The 27,982-nt window shown below is 44.1% G+C and overlaps 2 protein-coding genes across 2 annotated transcripts; both read right to left on the reverse strand.

Moving 5' to 3' along the window:
* ZNF620 (zinc finger protein 620) lies at nt 1–18,945 on the reverse strand. Its single transcript, XM_064496697.1, has 5 exons — nt 18,936–18,945; nt 8,024–8,084; nt 3,337–3,463; nt 2,745–2,858; nt 1–1,007 (listed from the first exon to the last, which is right to left on the reverse strand). Exons 2-5 carry the CDS (start codon nt 8,045–8,047, stop codon nt 1–3), a joined length of 1,272 nt encoding a protein of 423 aa, XP_064352767.1. The 5' UTR covers nt 8,048–8,084; nt 18,936–18,945.
* On the reverse strand, nt 9,556–27,831 carry ZNF619 (zinc finger protein 619). The gene is given in 5 exon segments (XM_010974784.3): nt 9,556–18,650; nt 18,652–20,026; nt 23,075–23,191; nt 23,749–23,875; nt 27,333–27,831. Coding segments are annotated over 5 exon segments (1,755 nt in total). The 5' UTR covers nt 27,357–27,831; the 3' UTR covers nt 9,556–18,538.
* Nucleotides 27,832–27,982: the final 151 nt, after the last annotated feature.

The following is a 27,982-nucleotide window of genomic DNA, read 5'->3' on the forward strand; positions in this document are numbered from 1 at the left end:
TTACTCCGGGACAGATGTCTTCTGTGTGTGCAATTTCTGATGCAGAATGAATCTTCCACACCAGCTAAAGGTTTTCCCACACACCTTACACTCATAAGGTTTCTCGCCAGTGTGGACGCGCTCATGCTGAACCAGGGTGATTTTCTGATTGAAGGCCTTCCCACACTCCTTACATTCAAAAGGTTTCTCCCCGGTGTGGATTCGCTGATGCTGAGTCAGGGCTGTGTTGGAACTTAATCGCTTCCCACACTCTTTACATTCATAGGGTTTCTCCCCGGTGTGCATTCGCTGATGGACGATGAAACTTGAGCTACAGCTGAAAGTTTTCCAGCATGCGTTGCATTCATGGAGTTTCTCCCCAGTGTGGAACCTCTGGTGCTGGAGGAAGACAGAGCTGCTGCTGAAGGCCTTGCCACACTCCTGACACTCGTAGGGCTTTTCTCCGGTATGGATTCTCTGATGCTGAATCAAGGCTGTGTCTGAACTCAGACCTTTCCCACATTCTTTGCATTTAAATGGTTTCTTTCCAGTGTGGGTTATCTGATGCCGGAGAAGTAAGGAGTTATACCTGAAGTCTTTTCCGCAGTCTTTGCATTCAAAAGACTTTTCACCAGTGTGACGGCTCTGATGTTGGTGGAAGTCCGCCATTTGAGTGAAGTCTCTGTCACATTTTCCACATTTATAAGATATCCGATCACTAGGAATTGTCTGGTTAGGAGAGAGTTGTGCGCTAACACTAATGTTTTTTCCCCATTTCTCACGCTTCTCCCTGCTCTTGATGGCCCAGGCCTCCTGATGCCTGGTTGATGCGTCTGTATAATCTCTCCTCTTTGACTCTGTCTTCTTAAGTATCCATTGGCTGTGCTGCTGCTCCTGGCATCTCCCAAAGTCCAGGTCCTGGGGCACGTTCCCTGGCGGCCCTCTGACTGTCAGTCTGTGGGATTCCACTTCTTTGGAAATGTGTTCCTGAGGAGTTGATTCTTCCTTGTCAGTTCTGATCTCCCCCACTGATATCACAAAAAGAAAATACCCGTGTCAGCCCCTGACATCACAAAAAGAAAATACTTGTAATAAAGGGAAATGAAATCAGGAGGCTCTGATTTGCCCTGAGTACGTGGATATTTTCCAGTGTGTACACCAATGGCTCCCAAAGATCACCACACAGCAGAACCCCCCCAAGTGGAAGACTCCATGGGAGAGAGGGCGGCGAGGTCAGGGGCATTCCTGTGAAGAGTGTGAGGACTGGAAAGCCACAGAGACTGTTAACTAGGGCAGCAGGACTAATAGCTTTCTCCCCAGTAAGTGGGATGGACTAGGGTGGACATAAAGAAGTGATAAATGGCGAGGCCGAGGTGCGAGCAAGACCACAGAGATTGGAGAAGAAAGGGCAGTTGGGCAGCTCAAGTACAGCAAAGGGTCCCAGGGGCTGAAATTCCTTAAGAGCTGCTTATTTTTAAGAACATCATCTACGTCATAATCTTTGAAAGAGAACTGATCTCTGTCATCAAGTTGGCTCTAGTAAAGCAGCAGGCTCCTATGCTGCGGCTGAGGGGACCAGGCAGGGCCAACACCACAGCATCCAGAAGGAAAGGGGACAGAGTGTGGGCTTGCCTCTGAAATAGGAGCACTGAACAAGTGAAGAGGTCTTCCAAGAATAATCATCACTTGCAGAGATGGCCAAGTAGTGATTCTTGTCCTTTTTTCTAAAAGGCTATATAGGATGTGTATAGAGTTTAATACAACAGTATGGAATGTGAAATCCTACACTAACCAAAAAGGAAAACCTAAAGGCTATTTTCTCTCTGTTACTGAGGCCTTTTACAGGCTAATATAATCATCAGTGCCAGGCCGGGGCAAAAACCTCATGTGTTTACAAACAAACCGTTTAGAAAATATGTTTTACCCAGATAACCTGAAGTCTTGGGGTCACATCCAAAAAAGGCACACAAGGCTGGGGCAGGGGTGGGGCGATGTGCATTATTAATGGGCATTCTCTGTAAAGATTCTGAAGAGCACAGGAAATTTTAATAGGCAGAGAAGAGGTGAAGCAGAATAACAATGGCAAAATATATATAAATATATACACTGTGTTATTTTTAATTCTCATGTCAATCAAACTTTAATTTACAAGTTTTGCTTCAAACGTTCATCTGTTTTAAAAAATTTATTTTGAAGTGTCCACGAGGGAAAGATAAAACAAGAGTGGCAGGATATTGGTGACCACTGAGGTGAGGGATATGTGGGTGCACTTGGCTGGTGTCTGCATATGAGTGGAAATTTCATCATAAAAATAAAATTTTTAAATGTGACAAGTCAGTGTTTGGGAACTCAGACTTCAATTTCCCATGGAAATAACATGCTCTATCAATACGTGGATGGCCAGAAAGGCCCTCGGAAGTCTATTTTCCTTGTAAGGTGGCTGACATCCTCATCCCTGCACAAAATAAAATGTTGGAAAAATAAAATGTTTCCAAGTGACAGGGCTGAAAAGAGCTGCTCAGATGGTGTCATTTAGTGGAGGGTGAGGTGGAGGCAAACATGAACATGCAAAGAAAGCCTGCGGACTTGCCTTTCTTGAAAGAGAATGGCCTCATTTGAGGGAGGCGACCACTGTGAATGCGGAGAATCACATGTAGTGATTCCAGAGGAACAAAAACAGTCTCACAAGAGAAGAAATGCTTTGTACAGTGAAATATGAAAACAAGAAAGCAGGCCAAACAAAAACGGGAGGGTCTCATGCTTACCCGGACAGACTCCTCCAAGGGCCTCCCTGCCCACAGCTTCCCAGGGATCAAGGCCCCATGGCCGTTCCCCTCGCTCCAGCTGAGAGACCAGAACAGGTCTGGTGAACGAAAAAGCTGCCCAGGGAGAAAGAAACAAGAAAAGAAAGATAAAGGGAATCATGAAGCAGGTTCCCCTCTCAGCTGTCTTTGTCTTCCTGCACTGAACCAGGGAGGGAGAGACAAAGTGAAGTCAGCCTGTGCATCTTAGAGGAGAGAAAATTCCCACAGTGCCAGGCAGAGTCCTGGAATAATCCTCTGTTCAGGTCCCAAATATTCAGAGAACTTGAAGACAGAGGCCGAGGCTCTGCTGAGCTCCTGAAAGCTTTCATTATTCCCTCCACACGTGGGACAGAGTCCTTCCCAGGGTTGGAGGGACAGTGATTTCAACACCTAGGAACCCAAGGCTCGTCCCACCCACTAGCCTCTGGGGAGCTCAGCCTTCAGAGCAACTGCCCACAAGGGTTATTAGAGACTCCACAGAGTCTAAGGAAGAAAGAAGCCAGGATGCTTAAAGGGCAGAGGCAGACAACAGCAGGGAGAAGAGATGTCATACCCAGGGAAGCCACGTTTGCGTAATTCTCCAGCATCACCTCCCTGTACAGGGCCCTCTGTGCAGGGGCCAGGATGCCCCATTCATTCTGGGTGAAGTACACAGCCACATCTTCAAAGGTCACCCGCTCCTGAAACAACAGGTTCCTGCTCAAGCTCCAGGTGAAGGCAGAGGAGCCTAAGTATCAGGGCAGAGACTTACTGGAGCTGGTGGTATTGCCGAGGACAGCTATCCAGTGCTCAACCCCCAGCACCCCTCCCCGCAGGAGCCAGCCCTCAGCCAGCATTGCCCTCATCAACAGGGGAGCCCAAGACTCGCTGCACCCCTCTGTGGTCATCCCCAGCAAACAGCTCTTCCTCCACCTGCTGATCTGTGTCAACTCCTCCATGTCCTGCTCTGTGTACCTGTGGGTCCCTCTGGCTCCTTTCCCCTACATGGGTTTTGTGTGCACATGTACAAGGGACATCTGTATAAACGCCGCCCACAGCACTTTTGTACTGATCTCCACTCCCTCCCTAATCCTACTGAAGTGACGGCAACACAATGGCCCAAGTAGAGAAGACTCAAATCAGACTAGAGGTGTTAACAGAATTTTGGAAGGCAGAAAAAGGATAAATGGTAACTAAAGTATGTAGAAGAGCAGGGAAAGCTGAATCTTAACTGCTGGTGGAGGAGGAAGCAAATGAAAAGGAGGCTGATTCACACCACAAAACCAAGGATGAGCTCCTGATTTGTTAAGTGTGAACTGCTTTTTATAACTTGGTAAAAGCATCAGGGAGGAGAGAGGATTCCCAAAGCACATAGGGCGATGAATGAAAAATACCCCCACGAAAGCACATCACTGAGAAGCCTCAGAAAAATGAGACACAAAAAAGGTCCTAAAGGCTTTCAGAGAAGGAAGAACAACACACACATCAAGACCAGGGGGTCGAGATGGCAAAAGACCACATGGAAAAAGTAGAAGGGGAATTTTTTAAGATGCTGAGAAAAAACTTCCACTTCTTGTCTCGATGGAGTCATGGGGATCAGATGTATCCTCCTGTCTGAACCAAAATGAGACAAATTCCAGAAAACAATGGTTTTCAAGATACTGGTATCGAGTAATGAGGGACACCAGTCCCTGAGAGACAAGAAGCAGAGAGGTGAGCCCTAGGACTCCCTAGACGTACTACCTTGGGAGTTTCCAGGCTGCAACACAGGGAGGGGGAACTGAGGCAGAGCCTGGTGGAGTCTGAGGAGACCAAGGCAGCAGAGTTTATAGGACGGGATACCAGAGAGGAGAAAGCTGCACAGGAAAAGAATCCCAGTTACCTACAGAAGGTCCCCCTCAAAAAGTCAACAGAGTACTCACCAGGGAATGGGTGTGAGGAAACTACTCAAAGCCAGAGAAAGAATCATTTGTAAGGACTGAAGGGCACGAGGCCTGGTGTTCACACAGAGCCAGAAACAGAGACTATTTCCACTAGCCATACTGGAAAAATTCATATCAGCAGGCCATCACATAGAGCTCTCAGGAAACTCTTGCCTCAGTAGTGGAGAATAATTATTCCTAGGCTGAGCACTGCTCCAGATCCTGCTAACAAATCATAAAATTCAAAACCAAAAAGAATCAAACTGTTTCCAAGTAACTGAACTTTTTTCCAGAAAATACTCAAGAAGATTCTGGGAAATATAAAAATGGCTAGCACCCAACAAGGTGAAATTTACAACGTCAGGCATTCAGTCAAAGACTACTGGCCACTCAAAGGGGCAGGAATTCATGACCCTTAATGAGGAGACTAATCAATCAATCAAAACCAACCCAGAACTTATAGGAGTTAGAATTAACAGAAAAGGACATTAAAATGGTTATTACAAATGTATTCCATATGTTCAAAAGTTAAATACAGATAAGGAAGGTAAATATTTTAAAAGACCCAAATCAAACTTCTATATATGAAAACTATAATTTCTGAGATGAAAACTATACTTCATGGGATTAACAGCTAATTAGACACTGCAGGAAAAAAAATACGAACTTGAAGGCATAGCAATAAAAACTGACCAAAATGAAATACAGAGAGAGAAAAAAAATAAAGGCAAAACCAACAGAACATCCATGAGCTGTAAGAGAACCTCAAAGAGCCTATTACAGGCAATTCAAGGTAGACTGTGATAATTTAAAAATGTATACTACCAGAGAATGTGACAATGAATGTATGTTCATGTATAAATGAAAAATTGTGCTCTACACTGGAATTTGACACAACATTGTAAAATGACTATAACTCAATAAAAAAAAGTTTAAAACATGTATACTACAAACACTAAAGAAATCTAAAATAGTAACACAAACAGTTATAGTCTGTGTAGTTTATATGCATCCAAAGAAGGGGTAAAAATTGAATCATAAAAAATATACCCTTAACCCTAAAGAAGGTAGAAAAAAGGGAGAAAAGGCAACAAAGAACATTTGGGGCAATGAGAAAAATAGGGAGATGACAAACTCAAATTTAACTAGACTCAAATCTAACTATGCCAATAATGACATCAAATATAAATAATCTAAACATCCCAAAAGGCAAACATTTTCAGATTAGATTAAAAAAAAACAACAACACAAGTCTACCATATGCTGCCTTCAAGAAATGTGCATTACATATAAAGAAAGGAATAAATTAAAAAGCAAAAACATGGGAAAATACACCATGTCAAAAGGAAAAACTGAAAAAAAAACCACTAATCAAAAGAAAGCTGAAACAGCTATATTAATTTCAGGCAATGCAGATTTCAGAGCAAAGAATGATAGGAGATAAAGAAGGTCATTCATAACCACAAAGAGATCAGGTCACCATGAAAACACAACAATTCTACATGTCTATGCACTTAGTACATCTTCAAATACATGAGGTAAACTGATGCAACCGCAAGTAGAAACAGACACATCCATAATTATAGCTGGAAATTTCAATACACCCTTTTAACAAGGATGTAGCAAGCATGAGCAATACCATTAACCAATTTGACTTGATGGACATTTATAGAACACTATACCCAATAACAGCAAAATATACACTCTTTTAAGGTGTCCAAGAAACATTCATCAAGACAGACTATATTCTGGGTCATAAAAGAGGTCTTGATAAAATCAAAGGGATTCAAGTCATTCAAAGCATGTTCGCTTACTACAATGGAATTAAATTAGAAATAACGTAAAGACTCTTGGAAAATTCTCAAATATTTGCAAATTAGATAATGCACTTCTAAGTAACACAGGGATTAAAGAAGAAAGCAGAAAAGAATTTAGAAAGTATTCTGAACCGAATGAAAATAAAAACACAACATACCAGAATTTGAGAGATTCTGCTAAAGCAGTACTTTGGGGGAAATTTATAGCATTCAAATCTATGTTACAAAATAAAAAAAAAAAGAAAAGTCTAAAACAATGACATTGGCTTCACCTTCAGAATCTAGAAGAATAGCAAATTTAACATGAAGTAAGCAAAACAAAGAAAATAAAGATCCAAATGGAAACTAATGGCATAGAACAGAAAACAAAACAAAACAAAATAAAACAAAACAAAACAGAAAGTCAAAGAAACAGAAAAGCAGTTGAAAATATCAATACTATTTATAAACCTCTGGCCAGATTGCTCAGAAAAAAAGAGAACAAAGAGATTACCAATATTCGTAATAAAAAAAGTGCAAATCCACTGCAAATAAAAGGATAATAAAGAAATCTTATGAACAACTTTAAGCCAGTAATTTCTACAACTTAGATAAAATGGGCAAATTCACTGGAAGACCCAAATTACCAAAACTCAATCACGAAGAAAGAGAGAACTTGAGTAGCCCTATATCTACCAAAGGAATTGAAACTGTATTTTAAAACTTTATCAAAAGAAAACTACATGCTAGATGATTTCACTGATGAATTCTACCATTTAAGGAAGAAATGTAATCAATTCTACACAAATTCTTCCAAAATGTTGAAGAGGAAGGAATACTTTCCAATTCATTCTAGGGGACAAAGGAATAGAAGAGTACATTCTCAACCCGATAAAGGGCATTTACAAAAAACAAAACAAAACAAAACAAAACCTGACAGTGAAGATCATACTTAATGTTGAAACACTGAATGCTTCTGCCCTAAGATCAGGAAGGCGACAAGAATACTTGCACTCACTTCTACTCAACATTGCAATGGAGGGTCTAACCAGTGCAAGTAGGCAAGAAAAAGAAATAAAAGAAATCTTTCTTTCCAGAAAGAAGTAAAACTGTCTTTATTCATAGATGACATGTTTATGTAGAAAACCCAATGGGACCTGTAAAAACTACTAGAATTGCTTTATCTAAACGAATACTTTCCAATCTTGTGGACAAGAGTGACAAGGGTCTTCCTTGTATGCTGTGATGCAGATTTCCACTTTTTAGTGAATTCCTGTTTTTCAGCCCTAATTGTCAAATCTGTCCCGATCAGTTCCCCCACACTACTTGTCTTTTTCTTCCCTGATTATGTCTTACCTTGGGAATTCTCATTTCTCCACTCCCCTTAACTCCTCTCCTCCCCTAAACACACCCAACAATGACAGGTGCACAATGGAAGCCACAGGCCTGGACCTGTATGCAGAGGTGACACCTGCTCTCTTGACAGCGAAAGGGTGAGAGGGCAAGGAAAGGCAGCCACAGAGGCTGGAGGATGCTCGCTCACCGGGCGCCAGGTGATCTGGAGCATGGCAGGCGTCTCTGCTTCGCACACTGCCCTCTGGGTCCTGAGAAGTAATAATGAAAAGAAAATAAACAGGCAAGAGTAAGATTGATGCTGCCTCGCACCCCGCATACACCTCTGTCCGCCCTAGCCCCTTTCCATCCCGCTATTCCCTCACTGAAAAGGCACAGGGGTTGGAGAACCCGGTACTACGCCCGGAGAAAGCGAATCCGTCACCCGGACGCCGGCACCAGCATCCCAGGCAACCACTAACTCCGCGCGGCGCAGGAGCAGAGAAAGCGTGGGACCGCCGGCTTCTGAAAAGCTTCCGACAGGCTCAGCCGGAAGTGCGTTAACCGTCTCCCTTCCTTTCTAGGAGCCTCGGAAGTTTCCCATCTCTGTGGTCCCCTATCCCTGCCGCAACTGGCCTGCCCCTGGGTTGGGAGATGGTAAGGATCAGGCAGAGTTGCCCGCCTGAGGCTCGGGTCCTTGACATCCTCCAGGGGATGCCTGGCTTACGCTGCAGACTGGGAATTACCCAGGATTCTCTAGAGTTCACTACTTCTGGATGCCCTTCCAGGTACTGGGGGACCACTGCTCCACATGTGCCAGAGGGCCCTGGATTCTCTGGCTAGTTGCTGTAGGAGGACTGGAAACGGAAATAGGGGAGCCCATCACTTCAGGGGCCAAATGTCTATCGGTTCAGAGCATCGACTACCTAGGTCGAGAAACCTGGCTACCACTTGTCAGCTGGGTGACTAGCAGCAGTTGCTTTAACTGTTTCATTGTCTGTTAAATGGGTTTGATGGTGGTACCAATCTCAAATGAGTTCATGAATTGGCAAAGTGTTTACAGTAGTGCTTGGCACATAATAAGTGCTGGCAAGTTTGCCTTGTTTTCATCATGTTATTTGTTTTTAGAGATACAACTGCTGCTTGGGTTCCAGTGTGTGGCACAGTTTAGGGAAAGAGCTATTAACATGTAGCGTTAGAGCCCTTTCCCACCAAATACACGGATGTGTGTTCCAGGCCCAGCCTGGAGAGAGATTTCAGTTAACAGCCCAGCAGTCTGCTCTGTGAATAATGGTTCCTTGATACTAAGTTAAATGTTTCTTATCCTGGGATGAGTATTCTCTAGATTCATCCTTTGCCAGTCTTCAGAAACATTCCATCCTCAAAGACTTGTCTGGGCACCCCCACTACATAGCTAGACCTGTCAACTGGATAGCCACCATGATTTACAATCCAAGCAGATGTCTCCACCCTAACCCAAGAAGCTCTTGTTGGAGTTTGCCAACATGGGAGACTGTTTCACCTTGAGGGCTCTAATCCTTCCCCTGAGAATAGCTTCAGAGACATGGATTCTACTTGCCAAGCACTGCTGTGCTGTTTGGAACTGTTCTCCTTCCTCTCCAAGATTAGGACGAGTGGTTTGAGCATTTTAGAAGCTGAGCAGGGAAAGAAGCCTAGGATTCAGCTTATATCCTTTGACAATTCCAGATTTCAAGGACTGGGTGCCTCACTCCTGCCCTTCAGCTTTGCATTGTGTCCCTGAGAAAAGAACATCTATGGTTCACCAGTTAAAAAAACTGCAGTTAGTTCCAGACTTCTGCCTGGGTTGGGGAGGGGCAGTCTCTTGGCTACATGGAATCAGGAAAAGGGTTTGAGGATCGGGCTACTCTGCAAGGACTTTTAAACAACAGCATCTTCCCCGTATTAGGGCAATGTGTTTAAAAACAAAAAAACTTAAGGCAAATTTATTATGAGTCAATTAAACTATTATAGCATTAATTTCCATGGGAAAGATTTTATGCATATCCAAGCTCTGAAATTACAAAGTATGCTAGAACACAAATTTCATTAAGAAAATACACAATTGTTTTCAACATTTGACTAATTACAACACAAAAAGATTACTTCTTACATTAATTACCACATAGCTATGTAACCATCTTCATTCAGTTTCTTTAAAATGTTATAAACAATATACTTAAAATCCTACCATGTATACGTATAATGCCCTTTTATCTGAACATTTATACAAAAAGAGTAAAGACAAAAGAAACGTGAAACTAATGCAAACATGCAAAATTATCACTACTATAAACTGACAAATAACCCTGAGAAAACTTAATGCAACATTTACATACAGCTAGGTGAGATTTAATTAGCGAAGTTTTATAAAATCTTACTGGAAATGAGGTAACCACAGAAAGCAGAAGCAGATGCTGCATATCTCTGCAGAGATTTACATGGTCCCTGTGCACCCCTGACAGCTGTTGCTCAGGTAAAATACTGAAGTGGGTCCTTCACTATTGGAGAAGCTCATCTTTTGTGAGCCATTTATACTCGAGGTAAGCTAACCAAAAGCATCTACACAAAAACATACGTATGCACTTCTCTGTAAAGGAATGTTGATAAATTCTGGGTCCTTTTGGTTGCTGAAATAAACCCAGAATCAGTTAGGTGGCAATAGTGATCATGGTGGTGGGTGCCAGGGGAAGGAGAGTCAGCACCTAGATGTCTCTCCACAACATCTCTACCTCTGGTGTTTCCAACAACCCGGAAAGACCTTTTCCCTACACCGTGAAAACACTGCTCACTGCAGAGCCAAATGGTATACTAAGATTGTATTTCCTTTATCATACAGCTTTCTGAAAAATTCCTAGCTGTCTTTGTTTGCCACTACTTGACTTTATGAGATCCTAAACCTTTCACAAACCTTCCCTGGTATGAGGACAGAAGATTCCAGCCCCACTGCACAGCCATCATTCTAAGTCTTTATTGTTTCCCCACAGTGGACCCTGCTTTTCTGGACCCAATGTCTTCCTTATTCTCCCTTCTTCTGCTGGGGCACACCTTCAAATAATGACGTTTAGTCATATCTTCAGGGCCAATTATATCTAGGAATATCCTACTCCCTATTATATCTTCCCGGCCTGGCTTTTATGGACTCGGGCTTTCTTCTAAGGAAATTCCTCTTCCTCCTGCTCAATTAGCCTGTATTCTTTCATCTTGCCACCATTTACCCAATGTTCCTGTTCTGACTATAAGCCTAAAACCTATTTTTAATACTAATTCCTTTAGTCCTCGAACGTCTGGGAAAACCTTATTCCTGTTAAGTGTTGAAGAAGCAGTCTTTTACATTTTCTTTCTTGGCAGTATAGTTTGTAAGAGTTTTCTCTCACTCAGTCAAAGATGTTATATTTCCTGTATTGCATGTAAGGCATTGTTTTAGATGGGCACTTATTCTCTTTTGTCATTGTTAAAAAGCCACCAACTGGTGGGGGAGGGTATAGCTCAGTGGCAGAGTGCATGCTTAGCATGCACGAGGTCCTAGGTTCAATCCCAAGTGCCTCCATTAAAATTAAATAAGTAAATAAAATAAACCTAATTACCTCCCCACCCCAAAAAATAAAAAATAAAAAAGCCATCAGGAGTGGGTCTCTGAAATCTACCACTATCAAAGTCTTTCTAAATAAACTCTCTACCTACCAAGGACAAGTACAAATAATTCAAGGCATAAACTAACTCAGCCTTCCCAATGTTCTTGCCCCTATTTGATGGGTCATGAGCTGGACAAATTCCTGTCCTGTCCATCAAACAGGACCACAGAGATCCCAAGGTCTCCTCTCCTGCTCTAAACTGCTACTGTAAAATGGTTCTTAAGAGGTTCCTGTCACCTATAGGCTAGCTGTGAAAAAAGCTGGTGTGTGTACAACTTGCCTGGACCCTACTTATCACCCAAAAGCTTTCTTCTTAATCACTATTGGAAAACACAGTCAATAAATATAATTTCCAGAAATCAAAATGATTGTCTTTTTTTCCTATAATTTAACTGTTTTTCTTAGAGATGATCTGACAGTGATTCTGGGATAAATGCCCTTTGTAGACTCTGACCCGGATGCTCAAACTGCATCTGAATGCACTAAGTTTGAATTTTGATTTTTTTCCTAAGTCCTACCTATTGCATAACCAGTTATAAAAGAATAGAAGGAAAAGCCCCCTGAATCCCACAATCTAAACATTAAGCATTTTAATTTTGCTTATTCTGTTCCAAGACTCCTCCACAAGCACACATAACTTTAAGGAATTGAATGTATATGTCATTTTATAGTCTCTTCTCTTAGAATAAGAATATACACATCTTTCTTGTTACACAGTCCTGAAATAGTGATTAACAGAACATACTCCAAGTAGGAATAGGGCCTATAAATATTAAAGAGGAGGCAAAATATGTCTGTTAGTGACAGTTATGAAAAATTAGAGAGTAGCAGGCTTGTCATTTTCAGTACTATTAGAAAATTGATTGGTGTAGAACTACTTTTAACATATTTGTGGGAAATTTAGTGCTACCCAGAAAGGTTTTAATTACAAAGGAATCTTCATTTAGTGCAACTACATGACAGAGGGCCTGGATAGTAACTGAACCAGGAATGGCTTTTCCTCCATGGCTGCAGATGCTACAGTATCCAGAGACTTTTCCCCTCCTGTGTCAAATGCCCAGAGATGGGGCCTTTTCACACACTGTGTAATCGAAGTCTGCTGTATTTAGGCATCTGCTGCACATTGCTCCAGCCCAGCTCCCTTTTGTAACTACACTTATCAATAGATATTGAAACTAAACAGAGAAATCTAGATAGCAATAACAATCTCAAAGTAAAAGCTAGTATGTTTTAAAGTGCACTACTTTGTTGCTCTCCATTTATAGTCATTTAGTTTCTTTGCACTAGTCACTTAAATAGTCTTTATGTAATAGCTAAGGTTTATGGGAGCTTCATATTGCGAGAAACTGTGTTGAAGGCTTTTATAAGCATCATCTCTTTCCATCTTCACTTCTGAGGTCGGTCCTGTTACCATCCTCACTTTACAGGTAAGGAAACTGAAGCCAGACGTTCAGAAGGTATCCGAGGCCACACAGCTAGAAAAGCCCAACCAATACCCATAGTTTCTTCTGGGAGCTGGAAAGCATTTTAAACACCCTGCAAATATTACAAAGAATTCCACAGCTCCACACCCCACAGCCTCTGCTGTATTACTTAGTCCTTCTCTGTTTCCCTAACAATTGTCTGAACTGCCTGATGTCATCGGTTTTGCAGTCTTCCTCTTGTCCCTCCTAGATTCATGCTCTACTAACCTAGTATCCCCAAGGTGTCTTCCAAATTCTTCTAAGTCCCAAGGCCTCCAAAGACAGGTGTGAACTACTGACACAGGAGGCCTGCCTGTTGGTAGTCTGTGTCTGTACAAAATTATGTGTAGTTCTAGCTTCTAGAAAATTGTACTGGTAGGTGCTTCCCTCTCAGGCAACTAAATAGATCTTCTGAAAATCATGTCCTCTCTCTAACCAAAGGTATCTCCGGGTCTGGATAATCTCGTCTTAGTTCAAACCACTTTTCCCCAAACACATTCTCATGTGCATAAAACACACATACACACCTGCCACAACTGCTTGGCAAAGGGGAAGCTAAGTCAGGCCTGAGTCCTACACTGACTTCTCTGAGAGCTGATCTAAGAAAAGCTGTCAGGAAGCCTGCTCACCTGGGACCACGCTGTCTGAAGCCTGACTGATGTCCCCTGGTTTCCTGTACAGCTCTCAGATTTCAGAAAAGTCTCAGATCTAAGTAAGGAGAAAAGAGCTCCAAGTGAAACTGCTCCCCTCTTGCAGCCGATAGGTGCATTACTCCCCTTCACATCTCTCACCACCATCCCTGGATTCCTGGAACTCTTAGAACAGTGATTGCCATACCACTCCACTGCATCCTGGCCCCTCCCCTCACCCACAGAGTTATAACTTCTCCTTTCACCTATTGGCAGGGCACAAGGCTTCTTAAGATATGACACCATACCCCATTATCCAGAACTGAGGCTCTGCTAGAGGAGAATCCGGGCTTCAGTGACTGCTTGGGTTGGAACATAAGATAGTTTTTACCGAATGTGTCCAGTGACTTGACCAAACTCTAACCAGGCTCCTCTGAGCCCTTTCTCGGCTAGGTCTTAACCTTGGCTTATAAACACTTGAAGAAAACATTAACATCATCTCCAACAGTTCAAGGCCACATCCCTAGGACAACCCCACCCCCTCTGAGAATGTCTGCCTGAGAAAACTCAAGGCTGTCAAAAGAGTGTACTATGGGGGGAGGGTATAGCTCAAGTGGTGGAGCGTATGCTTAGCATGCATGAGGTTCTGGGTTCAATCCCCAGTACCTCCTGTAAAAATAAATAAATAAATAAACCTAACTACCTCCTCCACCCAAATTTAAAAAAAACAAAAACAAAAACAAAAAACAAAAAACAGTGTACTGTGTGTTCCAGCCATCTCCTGCAGACAGGGTCTCCCTCCGTCTCCCAGTCTCCGCGGGAGGGAGCCTAACTCCCAAAAGCGCCTTTAGCACACCCAGGCGAGTTTCACTTGATCACCTGCTCTACGGAGCCTCCACTCGCCCCCTCCCTACTCCCTCATTCTCCCTTTCAAAGGCCGGGCCACCTCTGTACAAGCCGAAGCTGAGCTCAGTTCCCCCTGGACACTTTCCCCCTTGCAACAGTATTGGTTACAACCTGTGCGACTTTGACGCGACGTCCGAGAGGGCTCCTCTGAAGAGAAAGCCGGGAGGGGGCGCCTGGCCCGAGAAGGCTCACAGTACAAAAAGCAGGTGGAGGCCCGGCCATGAGTCAAAGCCGGTAAAAGCGAAGCTCAAGAGCCCCGCTGGGCGACGCCAGGCGCAGGCCCGCTCGGAGTACCGGTAAGCAGTTGATGCCAGCATCTCCATCTGCCCACTAGGAGGGTGGGCACAGAAAGGGGTGCAGAAAACTGAGGAAGATGGATGAACCCACCACTGCTGGCAGGTATGGGGGCCCAAGTTACGGGCCCCCTCGGCCAGACTCTTCCAGGTCAAGGCTCTCAAGCTAGCCCAGACCACGTTAGAGCTGAGACGCCTCGCCTGACAGGCCCCGGCTCACAGGTCTTCTCTCCCGCCAGAGCGCGAGTTCCGCCAACCAGCGGCGAGCCGGAAGCAGGGCGGAGCCCGCCGGCCCCTCTGGGAAGCCCAGAGGTTTCCCTCTCGGTGGTGCGTGTCCAGGGTGCTCACGCGCGAGGCCCGCGTGGTCCGGCATCTCTATGAAAAGAGCGTTGCAGATGCCCAGCGTTTGGCTGCAGATGTGGCCACAGCAGGACCGTGTGCAACTATGACGGAAAAGTGGGGCTTCGTGGCCTCCAGGACGTGGCATCAGATATAGAAACAAACGTTTATGTCTCTTTAATCCCTCCCCTATCCCTGGGAGCCAGTCCAGGAGCTAGACTGGTAAAGATTAACCTAACAGTCTGAAGTCGGCTCAACCACTGTTCCCTTTAACCCCTAAGGTCTTAACAAGGCAAGATTTCACATACTGTGTGCTAACTTTTCCAGGCAAAGGCTAGAAACTAGAGAATCTCCTCGATTTCACACTGTAAATGCTGAGGACTGTCAGCGGAGCACATTACAATTTAAACTGACCTGTAGGAGCAGGCAGACATCTGTCCCACAGCTTACCTAATCTCTATTACGGTGTAGGGTACAGGGAATGTACAAAATGAGACCTCTCTGAAGGTGCTACTTAGAAGTCTCAGCCGGGTGGGATGAGGGCTGGGGCAGGGGCAGTTAAGGGAGATGCAGGAAATACCCTGCTGGAGGCCTATTCCTTGGGGAAACATGGCAGTGGTAGCTAGATTAAGGGAGAAATCATGCAGCCACATTGTTTTTTTGTATTTCGTTTTTTAATCAACAACTCATGTTAGAGCTTCCGTGTTGGAGTGGCTGTGAAAAGAGGAGAAACACAACTATAACCAAAAATGAATTAGATGGAAAGCTATAACCAGGGAGCCAGACTTGCCACTGCTGAGTCAACTACACACATACACCCCTAAGAAAAAGGCCCAAGAACCACGGAGATTCACCTTCACTCAATCTATGGCCAGAAGTAACTGTTTACCCTGCACACAGAGCACAGAGGAAATCAGAGGACCAACTTCCCATTTCACATCACCTCACCAGCAACTCTACCCCAATACTGGCCAGTCACAAACCATCAACAAAGGGAGATCTGAATGCACAGACTGAGGTCATTGTGAGCCAAGAAGCACTACTTGAGGATGATCAACACCTCCGGAGGAAGACTGTTAAAGATAAATTGCTCAAAACTTCCAGGCATTAAGGAAGAAAGAAATCTTAGTTGCCAGGAGACATAGAGCAGCCTAATGCAGGGACTAACACTGCCAGGTGTCTGGCACTTGATGGATATTCAGGTGTTTTTTTGAAAAGGGCCATACTATAGCTCACAGAAAGGACAGAAGTGTAAAAATAAACTTATACATAACTTAAATTTCAACACTGTGTTCTTTTAAGAGTTTCGGTTTTCTCTGAAAGTGAAATAACAATATAACCAGCGCCCCCCTCCAATCCTCATCCCCAGTTTGTTATTGGTCCTTCAGCACCTCGTGGGTGCCGTGGAGGCTGTGTAATAACATTCCATTAACAATGAGGGAAAACCCTAAATGCCAATTGAAATGAATGGATAAAGGTAGAAATGAGTAAATACAAATCATTTAAGTCAGAAACCTATAAATCTCTTGGCTGTGAGAACTCAAAAGCCATTTTCAGCCCAGAGCAGATCCGTTTACTTTTTCCTACACTCCTTGCTTTCTTGTCATATAATTTGCTACCTTCCAAATTATATTTAGAAATTGCTCTTTTCTGTCTAGCTAATTTAGGATTTCTCACCCTTCAGCCTTCCTTGCTGTAATCCTCCGAGGCACCCTGAAGCCCTTTCTGTTTAATGCTGTTTCTGGGAAATAAATAGAACAAAATTTATATCTATATACATACACACACACACACACACACATACATATATATACACACACTGCATAAATATACATTATATATAGATATTTCTGACACACACATATACATATACATGTATATATGTATGTGTGCGTGTCAGAAATATGTCAAAGAAACCAGTTATTGTCATTTTCCTACATTTTGACTGCTTTTCTTAACCATCATTCTGGATGAGGGATCTCGGCATATCTGAAAGCTCTGACCACAGCTGGATAGATAAGTTTGGTTTTTGCCTTTTATTCCCCTGAATTCTATGTATTGCACAAACCTTATGAAGGAATAAAAATTAAAATCCTTAACATCCTACTAACCATTTAAATTTCTGCCTGTACTGAGGGAACTTTGGGGGGTAAGAGAAATTTTCTGTATCTTGGTTATACAACTGTATTCATTTGTCAAAACTCACCAAACTGTATACTTTAAAAGGGTGGATTTTACTGTCTATAAAGTATATCTCAATAAACCTGACTGAAATCAGAACCAAAAACAGAATGTCTTAAAAAAAAAAAACAAACACACACACACACACACACCAGAATGTCTTTCTAGGCCCTCCCTTGCAGATATAATTTCATGGTGTTATAATTATAATATGCGTATCACTTTCTGAGTATTTACTCCCACATGATTTAAAGTAACTTTCCATGTGGCTACAATATCCTGAAGCTGTGACTGTGAAAAAGGTCAAGGCCTCTAACCACCAGATGGAAAGCATGGCCAAACCAGTGAGATCATTACATCTGGTTAAGATTAGCATCCTTTAAACTTTTCTCTCTGGTGTTACCAAAGTAGCTCATTAGGAAATTAATTTAAAAGTACCACCACTTACAAATCAGTCTCAGGGTACATGGAGTAGGTGTGAGGACGTGTTGAGCACACATACGGTAACTGATGAGGAAGAGACTGTCTTCCAAGGCAGAAGCAAGTCATTGTTGGGTTTCTCTTCTCCCTTCCTCTGGTGTCCCTCAGTGTCATGCCAACAAGGTTATTCCATGTATAATTTAGAGATTACTACACCCTGGTACCTGCCCTCAACTGCACAAGCCCAAGTCACTTTTTATACCTACATATTTGAGTGGAGACTAAAAACATATGGATGGGAATAGCAAAGAAACCCAAACAGAAAAACCGCACTGCCTTTCATTCATATTCTTTTCACTGATTTCCTTGTTCTATAGTTTAGTTACACAAGATCCTCATAATAGTCATTATGAAGGTGTTAAAAAAAAATCCAAGGCTCAGATTCTCCATAATGAACCTTGCTACCTGCCCCAGAAAATGGTCCTCCTTAAATCCTAGAAGTAATCATCGGATACTTTTTCTGATCACTTCCTCCCACGGACTTTGCATTTTCTGTACTTCTTGAATTAGGATGGCCCGTCTCATTGTAATTCCATCCCCCTAGAATCAAAAATGTTATGCCAACTCTTCTAACCCTAGTAGCCCCAGAAGGCAGGAGCGGACTGATGGCAGGCCAACACTGGACACTAAAAAGAACAAATACTACCATTTCCTACCCAGAGAACAGAAGAGAGTAGTCAAACACGGTCCTCAAGCGTGAGAACTTAAATGGAGCTGGGAAAACAGTAATGACTGACTTAACAGGAGACCAGAGGAGTACCAATAAAGATGCGACTAGGAGCTCACAGGAAACTGCTACTGTAGATGCAATGGAGGAGGACACGAGGGAGCTCATGGGGAATGAGATGAAGGCTGTGAGGGGATGACTTCTCAGGAGAAGCCAGATCCTGAAAGATGCACTATTTGGACAGGTGAAGAACTGGCCATTCCAGAGGAGGGGAGCAGCACGAAGAGAGGCATGGAGGGAGCGGGGAGCACTGCACGAGGGGGAGAGCAGGGGGGAGACCCTGGCAGGGCTGGGGCCGGGGCTGCGTGGTGGGGAGGCAGAGGGGAGAGGACTGAAGTGGGGCCATGGGGCTTCACCGTGGACGGCCCTGTAACTTGGGCGGGCTTCTTCCTAGTGTGCAGTTTCTGATGCTGAATGAAACTTGCACTCCACTTGAAGGATTTCCCGCACACCTTACACGCATAAGGTTTCTCCCCGGTGTGAACTCGCTGGTGCTGAACCAGGGTGATTTTCTGATTGAAGGCCTTCCCACACTCCTGGCATTCATAAGGCTTCTCCCCAGTGTGGATTCTCTGATGTACTATGAAGCGTGAGCCACAACTAAAAGTTTTCCAACATTCGTTACATTTATAGAGTCTTTCCCCCGTGTGGAACCTCTGGTGCTGGAGAAACACCGAACTCCGGCGGAAGGCCTTGCCACACTCCTTACATTCGTAAGGTTTCTCCCCAGTGTGGATTCTCTGATGCTGGATCAGGACTGAATTCGAGCTGAAACTTTTCCCACACTCCTTACATCTGTAGGGCTTCTCCCCGGTGTGAATTCGCTCGTGGATGATGCAGTCATAGCTACACCGGAAGGCCTTCCCACATTCCTTACATCTGAAGGGTTTCTCCCCAGTGTGGATTCGCTGATGCCGAATAAGTTTTGAGTTGTAGCTGAAGGTTTTCCCACACTCCTTACATTCATAGGGCTTCTCTCCCACGTGGAGTTTCTGATGCTGAAGGAGGTGGGAATTTTGACTGAAGGCTTGTCCACATTCCTGGCACAAGTACGGTTTCTCCCCAGTGTGGGTTTTCTGGTGCCGGGACAGTTTTGAGTTGTACCTGAAGGCTTTCCCACATTCTTTGCACTTGTAGGGCTTCTCAGCCATGTTATTGCTCTGATGCTGGGGTAGGTTTGAATGTTGGTTGAAATGTCTGCCAGGCTCACCACACTTATAAAACACTTGTTCTCCCAGGAGGCCCTGCTTTGTAATGAGATGTATGTAGACACCACAGCTTCCCTCCAACTGTCTGGCTAGCTCCTCCCTTTCAACAGTGGGGGATTTAAGATCCTGGACTGGCAAGACTGTGAAAGCTCCTTTCTCTGAGTTGGGTTTCTTTCCCATTTCATCTTGTTGCAGCCTCTCTAAGCTGTTCTCCAAGTGAGGGGACTGGGAGACCTCCATCCGCAGCACCTCTGCCATCAGTCTGTGTGGCTCTGGTCCTTTAGAAATGTTTAGCTCTGGAGTCTGCTCTTCATTCTCAGTCTGAGCTCCACCACCTGGCATGATAAAAACATAAAAGTCACTTATTTATGCTGGAAGGGAAAGGGACTAGCAGTATTAGCTTGCCCAGGACATATTCATTTTTTGGAGAGAGACAGAGCCACCTGACGGTGCCCTGAAGGGAAAGTGAAAATACTGGAGGTGGAGAAGGCAAGCAATGTCCCCAGGACAATTAGCAATGCCAACAAAACCAGGGCAGACAGTGGACGCTGTTCACTGAGACAAATGGAACAACAAAAATGGGAATGGGGTGGAGAAACTGCCGGAAGGGGAAGCAAGGAAAAAGAGCAGAGGGAGCTGAAAATGAGGAAGGAGATCTCTAAAGTGAAGCAAAGATCTAGGTGAGCAGCTCTCACACCATACAGTGTCCAGAGGGCTGGGAGATGCTGTCTGCAACTGTGGATCCCAAGGCTCTGTCAAGGCAAGAAACCTGTCCAAATGCTTTAGAATAGTCTGTCATCTTTAAAGAGATGTTCTCGGGGTGGGAGGTATAGCTCAGTGGTAGAGCCCATGCTAGGCGTGCAAGAAGTCCTGGGTTTCAATCCCCAGTGCCCCCATTAAAGAGGAAAAAAATAAATAATGGAAGAAAGCAACTTAAACTTAAAAAAAGAGAAAGAAAGAGAGATGTTCTCTATCACAAGCCTGACCTGGGGAAAATAGTCTGTAACCCTGCCAGTTGTGAGGGGTTCATAAAAAGACCACAGTTTCAAAACCCATGCACTGTACCCTGGGAGAGAGACTTAGTCCTGAAAGGAAAAAAAGGACATGGCAGGTCAAGACCCTTCTAGGACTGGAGATGGCAACTGGTGGTGAAGGGAGACTCAGACTCTCACTGGTGGCACTAGGGCACAGAAACTGCTTTGGCCTTTTCAAGCACCAAAGATCCAACAAATGAAACTTCTAGCTTAGTGTTTCTGAAGCTTTTCTGACCATGACTTGCAGTTTAGATTCTTACCCGCTACACACACACTTACACACACACACACAAACACACTCACTCACACACACACACACACAAACACACTCTCACAAGCAAACAAAGCTTAAATGGAAACAAAAGTTTCACAGAATAATATCCCTAATAAGAGTGATGAATAAATGATGGGTTTTATACTATTTTGGTCTATTTTTACTCAAATCTAACACAGTCTAGTCTAGTGCTTAAATGCTGAGCACGACTCATTGTGGAGGTGGCAACCCAGAGTTTAAAAATCACAGTTCAAGATCCTCAAGAACAGTGGTCCTCAAAAGTATGGTCCAGGACTGTCATCATCTGGGGACTTGACAGAAATGCAAATTCTTAGGCCCTGCTCCAGTCCTACTGAATTAGAATTTCTGGAGGTGGTGCCCAGCCGTCTGTGTTTTAACAAGCCCTGCAAGTAATTCTGATGCACACTAGAGTTTGAAACCCCTTCATCAAGAAGCTAAAAGAGGCTAATTATTTAAGTCTGCACTGTCTGGTTAGGTGGCCACTAGCCACATGTGACTGTTTAAATTTAAATTAGTTAAAATGAAACAAAATTAAACATTCAGTTCCTCAGTTACACTAGCCACATTTCAAGTGCTCATGTGGCTAATGGCTACCATATTGGACAGTGTGGGAAGGTAACATTTCCATCACTGTAGAAAGTTCTACAGGACAACGTGGGTTTAGAGCCACTGGCAGGCTAAAAAGACAACGTGAAAAAGGGAGACACTGACAACCGCAAGTGCGCCCCCAGGAAAGGTTTTTCATCAAGATGACCTGAAGACTGGAGTCAACCTAAAGGCATTGATGAAGACAGAGCGGGGGTGAATTGGAAAGGAGCCTTTGCTTTACAGAGGTTCTGATAGCATTAGGGGTTGAGAGAATATGAGAACACGGCCAACTGGATGAGAAAAGCTATACACCAAATCTCTGGATGGTTCTGAACATTTACTTCAATTCAGTATCTTTCAAAAAAGGAAACCCCTCATTCCCAATAAACAGGTTTTCTGTAAATCAATCAATATGATACTTCACATTCCTAGAATGAAAGAAAAGAATCCATGATCATCTCAATAGATACAGATAAAGCATTTCACAAAATTCAACATTCATTCACAATAAAAACTCTTAATAAATTAGGCACAGAAGGAGCATATCCCAACATAACAAAGGCCATAAATGACAAGCACACAGCTAACATCATACTCAAAGGCTGAAAGCTTCTTCTCTAAGATCAGGAACAAGACAAGGGTGCTCACTCTCACCACTCCTATTCCACACAGTGCTGGAATTCCCAGCTAGAGCAATCAGGCAAGAAAGACAAATAAAAGGTACCAGAATTGGAAATGAAGAAATAAAATTATCTATATTTGCAGATAACATGATTTTATACATAGAAAATCCTAAAGACTCCACAAAAAAAACCCTGTTAGATCTAATCAATAAATTCAGTAAAATTGCAGGATAGAAAATTAACATACAAAGACCTGTATAATTTCTATACACTAGCAATGTTCTGAGAAAGAAATAAAGAAATTGATTCTTTATTCATAAATTGGAAGAATTAATATTGCTAAAATGTCAATACTAACAAGAGACATCTGTAGATTCATGCAATCCCTATCAAGACACCAATGGCATTTTTTACAGAAGTAGAAAAAACACTCTCCAAAATAAGCAGCCTTTCCTTCAAAAGCTAATTTATAATTTACTGTTTGGGAATTCATAAAAATTCCATTTTCCTGTACAGTTTCACACACACACACAAAGTTCTTGTAGAAACAAGTTCTTACTATATTCTGTTTATACTCTTAAGTTGACTATCAGAAGCCTATTTTTTACTACAAAGGGTTTGAAATCCTTTAGCTTTACAAAGAAAAATGACAGAAAATGAAATGTTTGGACCGGTCTTTTCCAGTTTGGGGCTGAAGCCCTAGCGAGGGACACTTCTCTAAATAAGAGTGACCATTTTCATCCCCATAACAGCCATGTGGCAGAAGAAGAATCTTTTCATGTTAAATCGTTTAAAAAAAAGGAGGCAGAGTTGGAGAGAAAGATGGCAGGTTCTCCTACTTACCTGCGCTGACACCTCTCAGGGCCTCTGCCCTGATGGCCGTCCAGGCATCCAGGCCCCATGGTGCTCCCCCTCGCTCCAGCTGGAATACCAGATCTGGTTTGGGGAATGGAAATGCTGCTGAAGGAGGACAAAAAGGAATAGAGAGCTGAGAAGAGTCTCCCCTGATCCCTCCCAGTCCACTCTCTGCTTTACCAGATAGAAAGAGAAGTGGTTGATGCAGAAGATGAAGTGAGGCCAGTGTGGAGACAGTCCGGGGTTTTCTAAGGAAGGCTTGGATTGCTTTGCTCAGGAGGAAGCTTATTCTGGCTCTGAGAGCACAGAAAGTTCCCCTTGTTTCTGTTGGTGGTACGGGGATCCTAGGAGACCTAGAGATGGGGCCACGGTCCCCTCCAGGCAACTGAAAGAGTGCAGGAATGAAGGTGGAACCTTCTCAGTTCTCTGTGCCCAGAGCACAGCCTCTCCCAGGAGAGTCCCCACCCAGAAACAGGGAAGTCTTGTTTAAAACCCAAGTGAACCCAGATCTTTCTCCACCAGCTACTCCTGCAACTGAGGACTAGAGAGCTCAGCTTGCGCAGCATCAATCCTGGTGATATTAGAGATCCCTGATCCACTGAGGAGAAAGCCAGGAGCCCCCAAGGGCAGGAGCTGAGTTGAAGGAAGGAAGGAGGACTCACCCAGGGAAACCACGTTTGCATAATTCTCCAGCATCACCTCCCTGTACAGGGCCTGCTGTGCAGGGGCCAAGCTGACCCATTGGTCCTGGGTGAAGTACACGGCCACATCCTCAAAGGTCACTGGCTCCTGAAATAACACATTCCTGCTTAAGCCCTGGATGGGGGCATGGGAGGGGCCTGAACTCTAGGCAAGGGAGGAATCTACTGGAGTCCAAGGGCTCTGTGTCCCAGGGAGGGTTTGACTGGAAAGAAGTGCCACACAGCCCTCCATTCAGGGACAGCCCTCAGACAGCATTCCCACTGTCAATGCACTTGCCCCTGGGGTCCCAATACTGTCATCCCAAGCACACGGTGCTGTTGTCTGCCTGGTGGTCACACCACACCCCGTGTCTGGCTCCATGAGCTGGGTCCACTTTCCACCACATTTTCTAAAAGCACCACAGAAGGAATCTTTCACCCTGCCTCCAACCATCCTGAAGCCTCCTGAGCCATCTGCTCAGCTCCTCTCTGGTCTGTCCCCTCCACATCCTCTACTACAGACAGAGGGTGATTCCATGGGCAGAACATCCTCCCTCTTCCCAACATCTGCCTTATCAGGAAGCTGGTTGTCCTCTGAAGGCAACATGGGTGTGCAGTGCCACCTCCTCCTTTCCTAAAACACCTTGCTCCAGGGACAGGATGACAGTCTCTGTCCTTGAGCACGGACCTGCCTTTTGATCATCTAAGCTCTGCCCGACCTGCCAACACTGCCCTCTTCAACAGGCGTGGCTCCTTCTGCCTCCTGCTGGGGCCGTTCCCACCTTCTCAAGGGAGAAGGAAACTATCACAGGTTGTTTAGGCCATTGTGCTTGTCCTGTGCCAGTTACATTCACATTGATTCACTCAATCATTAGAACACAGCCATTAAGTAAGAATTATTATTCCCATTTCTAAATGATGGGCATCAGCTATATGAAACACTTTCAAATAGACAAACTAGAGGAATCCTCTTCATCTGAGTACTTATTACAAAGCTGTCTATGGAAGCAAACATTTCAAGATGAGCTGACCACTCATATAAACTAGTGCCACTATAATATCGCTCCTGGACTCACTGTACCCTGTCCCAGTCTGTCATGTCAACACCCTTCTCTTTGGGCTTAGTCCCTTATGGGTGTAAGAAATAACCAAAGACGTACCAGAGGACTGTAGCCATCATTGTAAAGATTGGTTCATACAGGCATCATCGATGGATGCTAAATCTAGGAGGAAATTTGGATGAGGAGGACACCTGCATGTTCTTCAATGCTTCCTCATAGATTTATTAGTCGCAAGGGGGAAAACAGAAACTATACAAGAAGAAATTGGATGACACCTTGACCAGGAAATGTGAATGTAGCTAGTGTGACTGAAGAACCGAATTTCTAATTTTAATTTAGATAAATTTAAATAGGCAAATGTAGCTAGTGGCCACCTTACTGAACAGTGGAAAACAGACACTACACTGACCCCCATTGTTAATATTCTGTCTTAACTTCCTTCAGAGTCAACAGCTGAGAACATGGTGCTGACCACCCTCCCTCACATTATGGCTTCCATCCTCTACACCTCTAATTATCAGCGTGTTCCTTGTTCTTTGTTCTCTGTGACATTCAGCTTCTCAATATCCTGCTCCATCTCCAATCCCTCTGCTTCAGTCCTTTGCTAGCACTTCCTCCTCTATTATTAAATCAACAGGGCTGTTTATTCTCCTGTGAAGGAAGGAGGTCACAGAGGCAGCACAACTGGTGGCAAACAGCACAGACTTAAGGCCTATGGTTCTCAACGGGGGGCAATTTTGCCCATCAGGAGATATGTGGCAGTGTCTGGAAATGGTTTTAGTTGTCACAGTTGTCAGGTGGTGGTGATGCTATGACCATACAGTGAGTAGAGGCCAGGGAGGGATGTGACAACATTCTACAACACAAAGGACAGTCCCCATCGACGAAAAATTATCTGATCCAAAATGTCAACAGTGCTGAAGCTGACAAACCCTGCTGTAGAGCCAAACTCCCTAGGTTCAAATCCCATCTCTATAACCATTAGCTATATGAACGTGAATGAGACACTTAACTTTTTGTGCCTCAGTTTCTTCATCTGGAAAACTGGGAGAACAACAGTACCAGAAAACAAGAGTACTTACAGGGCTCTTGTAAGGATGGAATGAGCTAATATGTGTAAAGCACAAAATTATCACCTGGCACATGATATTACATAAATCTCAGTACTTATTACACTCAGGTTGGGAGATCTTCCCAGCAGATTCCAAATAACAAATGTTTGTCACAGAGGGTATAGCAAAGACTGACAGTTCTATCTACCTATCTATTTATCTATCCATCTCACTTCTGGGAAGGTTCCTAGAAGAGAACAAACTCAGTGGAGAGGTTCGTCTTTTGGGGAATCTGGACATGGAAGCTGGAGATCAAACAGCCACCTTGGACCATGAAGTAACCTTGGGCTTGAGAGCCAGTGCTAGGATAGTGGAGCAGAAAGACAGGAAGAGCCTAGGAGCGTGACATTAGTGGAGCTGCCACAATAGCCCTGGACCATCTCCCCCAGACTTCTTCTGCATGAGACAGAAGCCTCTATCTTATTTAAGTCACTATTACGTGGGGTATTCTATTGAAACATAATCTTGAGTGAGTACTGTACTCCAGGCAAAGCACCTAGAGAGAATATACTGCTCGCAGATATTTGAATATCTCCTGACATGGAACTAATTTTGGCTTAAGTGGATGGCCCAATGTCCACAAAAAGGAGCCAAATAAACATTGCCTGTAAGTTTCTGGGATGGAGCTTTTTTGTTATATCATACATCCATTAGATAATACACCCAGTTTTCACTTTACATGATCTAGGACTCTGGAAAAAAATTCATCCTCTACCACTAAAAAAACCTTGGAGGGAAAATTTCGAATGTGGCATGAATTTGTGCTGACATAGGATACAGCCTCTTACACAGGTTAAGCTGCAGTCTTTGCAATGGGCTAGAGGCACTGGCTTCAGCTCCAAACTCAGCATTCCTCCAAGAATTCACCTCCCTCATCAATCCACACCTTCCTAATGCTCCCAGTTTGGGCTTCACTGTACCCCAACTCTGTGGTCTGCAGGGTGAACTCCTGTGGAAGAGCCTGTTTAATCTCAGGAGGCGGCCTTCCTCTGTGTATTGTCAGACTAACACTCCCAAATTTTAACTTGCCCATTAATTCCCAGATATTGTACAACTGTAGATTCTAATTCAGGAGATCTGAGATCCTGACTTTCTATTAGGCCCCCTGGTGAGGCGAAAGCTGCTCATACATGCAATGTACTTACAGTTTGCATGGATGGAGATTCTCACTTTCTGGGAGAATTTCTTGGCTGGTGCTTCCCTCTGTCCTAACCTGATCTTCCCAAGATTCTCCTACTCTCCCTCATCCACTCTCCTAACATACTCCTTTGCCTTACTAAGAGTATCATGGATGCAAAGCTAAGCACAGGATTGGCCAAGTCAGGCTATTGGTCCTGTAATGCCCTTTCATATCTTTTCTGAACATGGAAAGCTGGAAGAAAGCTCAGCTCACCTGGGACCACGCTGTCTGGAGCATGGCCGATGACCCCTGGCTTCATACACTGCCCTGTCTGGAAAAGCAAGAACCTGCAGAGCTAAGAGGAGAAAGAATCACAATGAGATGGACCCTGTCTTGGTTCCCACATTTGCCACTTCTTCCTCCCTCAGGCTCCTTGTCACTAACGTTGGAAACGTAATCTAGGGACACTCTGGATGTCCTCACTGCACCCTCACTAGTGATTCACGGGGCGCTGCAATTGCTCCCTTTTTATACCCTACAAATTTGCCTGGTGAGTATGGAAATGCCTAGAATGTCTGAAGCAAGAGTCAAGGATTGCAGTGTATTCGTGGCTTTTAAGAAAATCCCTGGCCCACTATGAATGCACCACTAAGTAGTTTGCACTGACCGCTTCTAACGGCAAAGACTCAAAACAAACTTGTGGATCAAAACAAACTTGTGGAGAGAAAGGAGGGTAACAGGCCTCAGGCTTCAGGACAAAACGCAAGTGGTGTTCTGTCCCCGGGAGTAAAGGGTAAGACGCTCAACGTCCCAGTGGGCCATGAGGGCCGGAGACCCCACCCGGATCCGCACACTCCGCCCTGGGAAGCAGGCGACCCCCGAACGTCACCGGCCCCCGCCCTGAGTACCTTGAGTCAGAGGAT

The sequence above is a fragment of the Camelus dromedarius genome, chromosome 17 (assembly GCF_036321535.1).
Source record: "Camelus dromedarius isolate mCamDro1 chromosome 17, mCamDro1.pat, whole genome shotgun sequence".
Classification (NCBI taxonomy): domain Eukaryota; kingdom Metazoa; phylum Chordata; class Mammalia; order Artiodactyla; family Camelidae; genus Camelus; species Camelus dromedarius.

Excerpts from the sequence above, each read along its gene's own strand:
- ZNF620 (XM_064496697.1), bottom strand. The coding sequence starts at position 8,047 with ATGCTCCAGATCACCTGGCGCCCG. Across the intron at positions 3,464-8,023 it reads TCCAGATCACCTGGCGCCCG|GAGCGGGTGACCTTTGAAGA; the intron begins GTGAGCGAGCAT and ends CTGTTGTTTCAG. Across the intron at positions 2,859-3,336 it reads CGCAAACGTGGCTTCCCTGG|CTTTTTCGTTCACCAGACCT; the intron begins GTATGACATCTC and ends CTCCCTGGGCAG.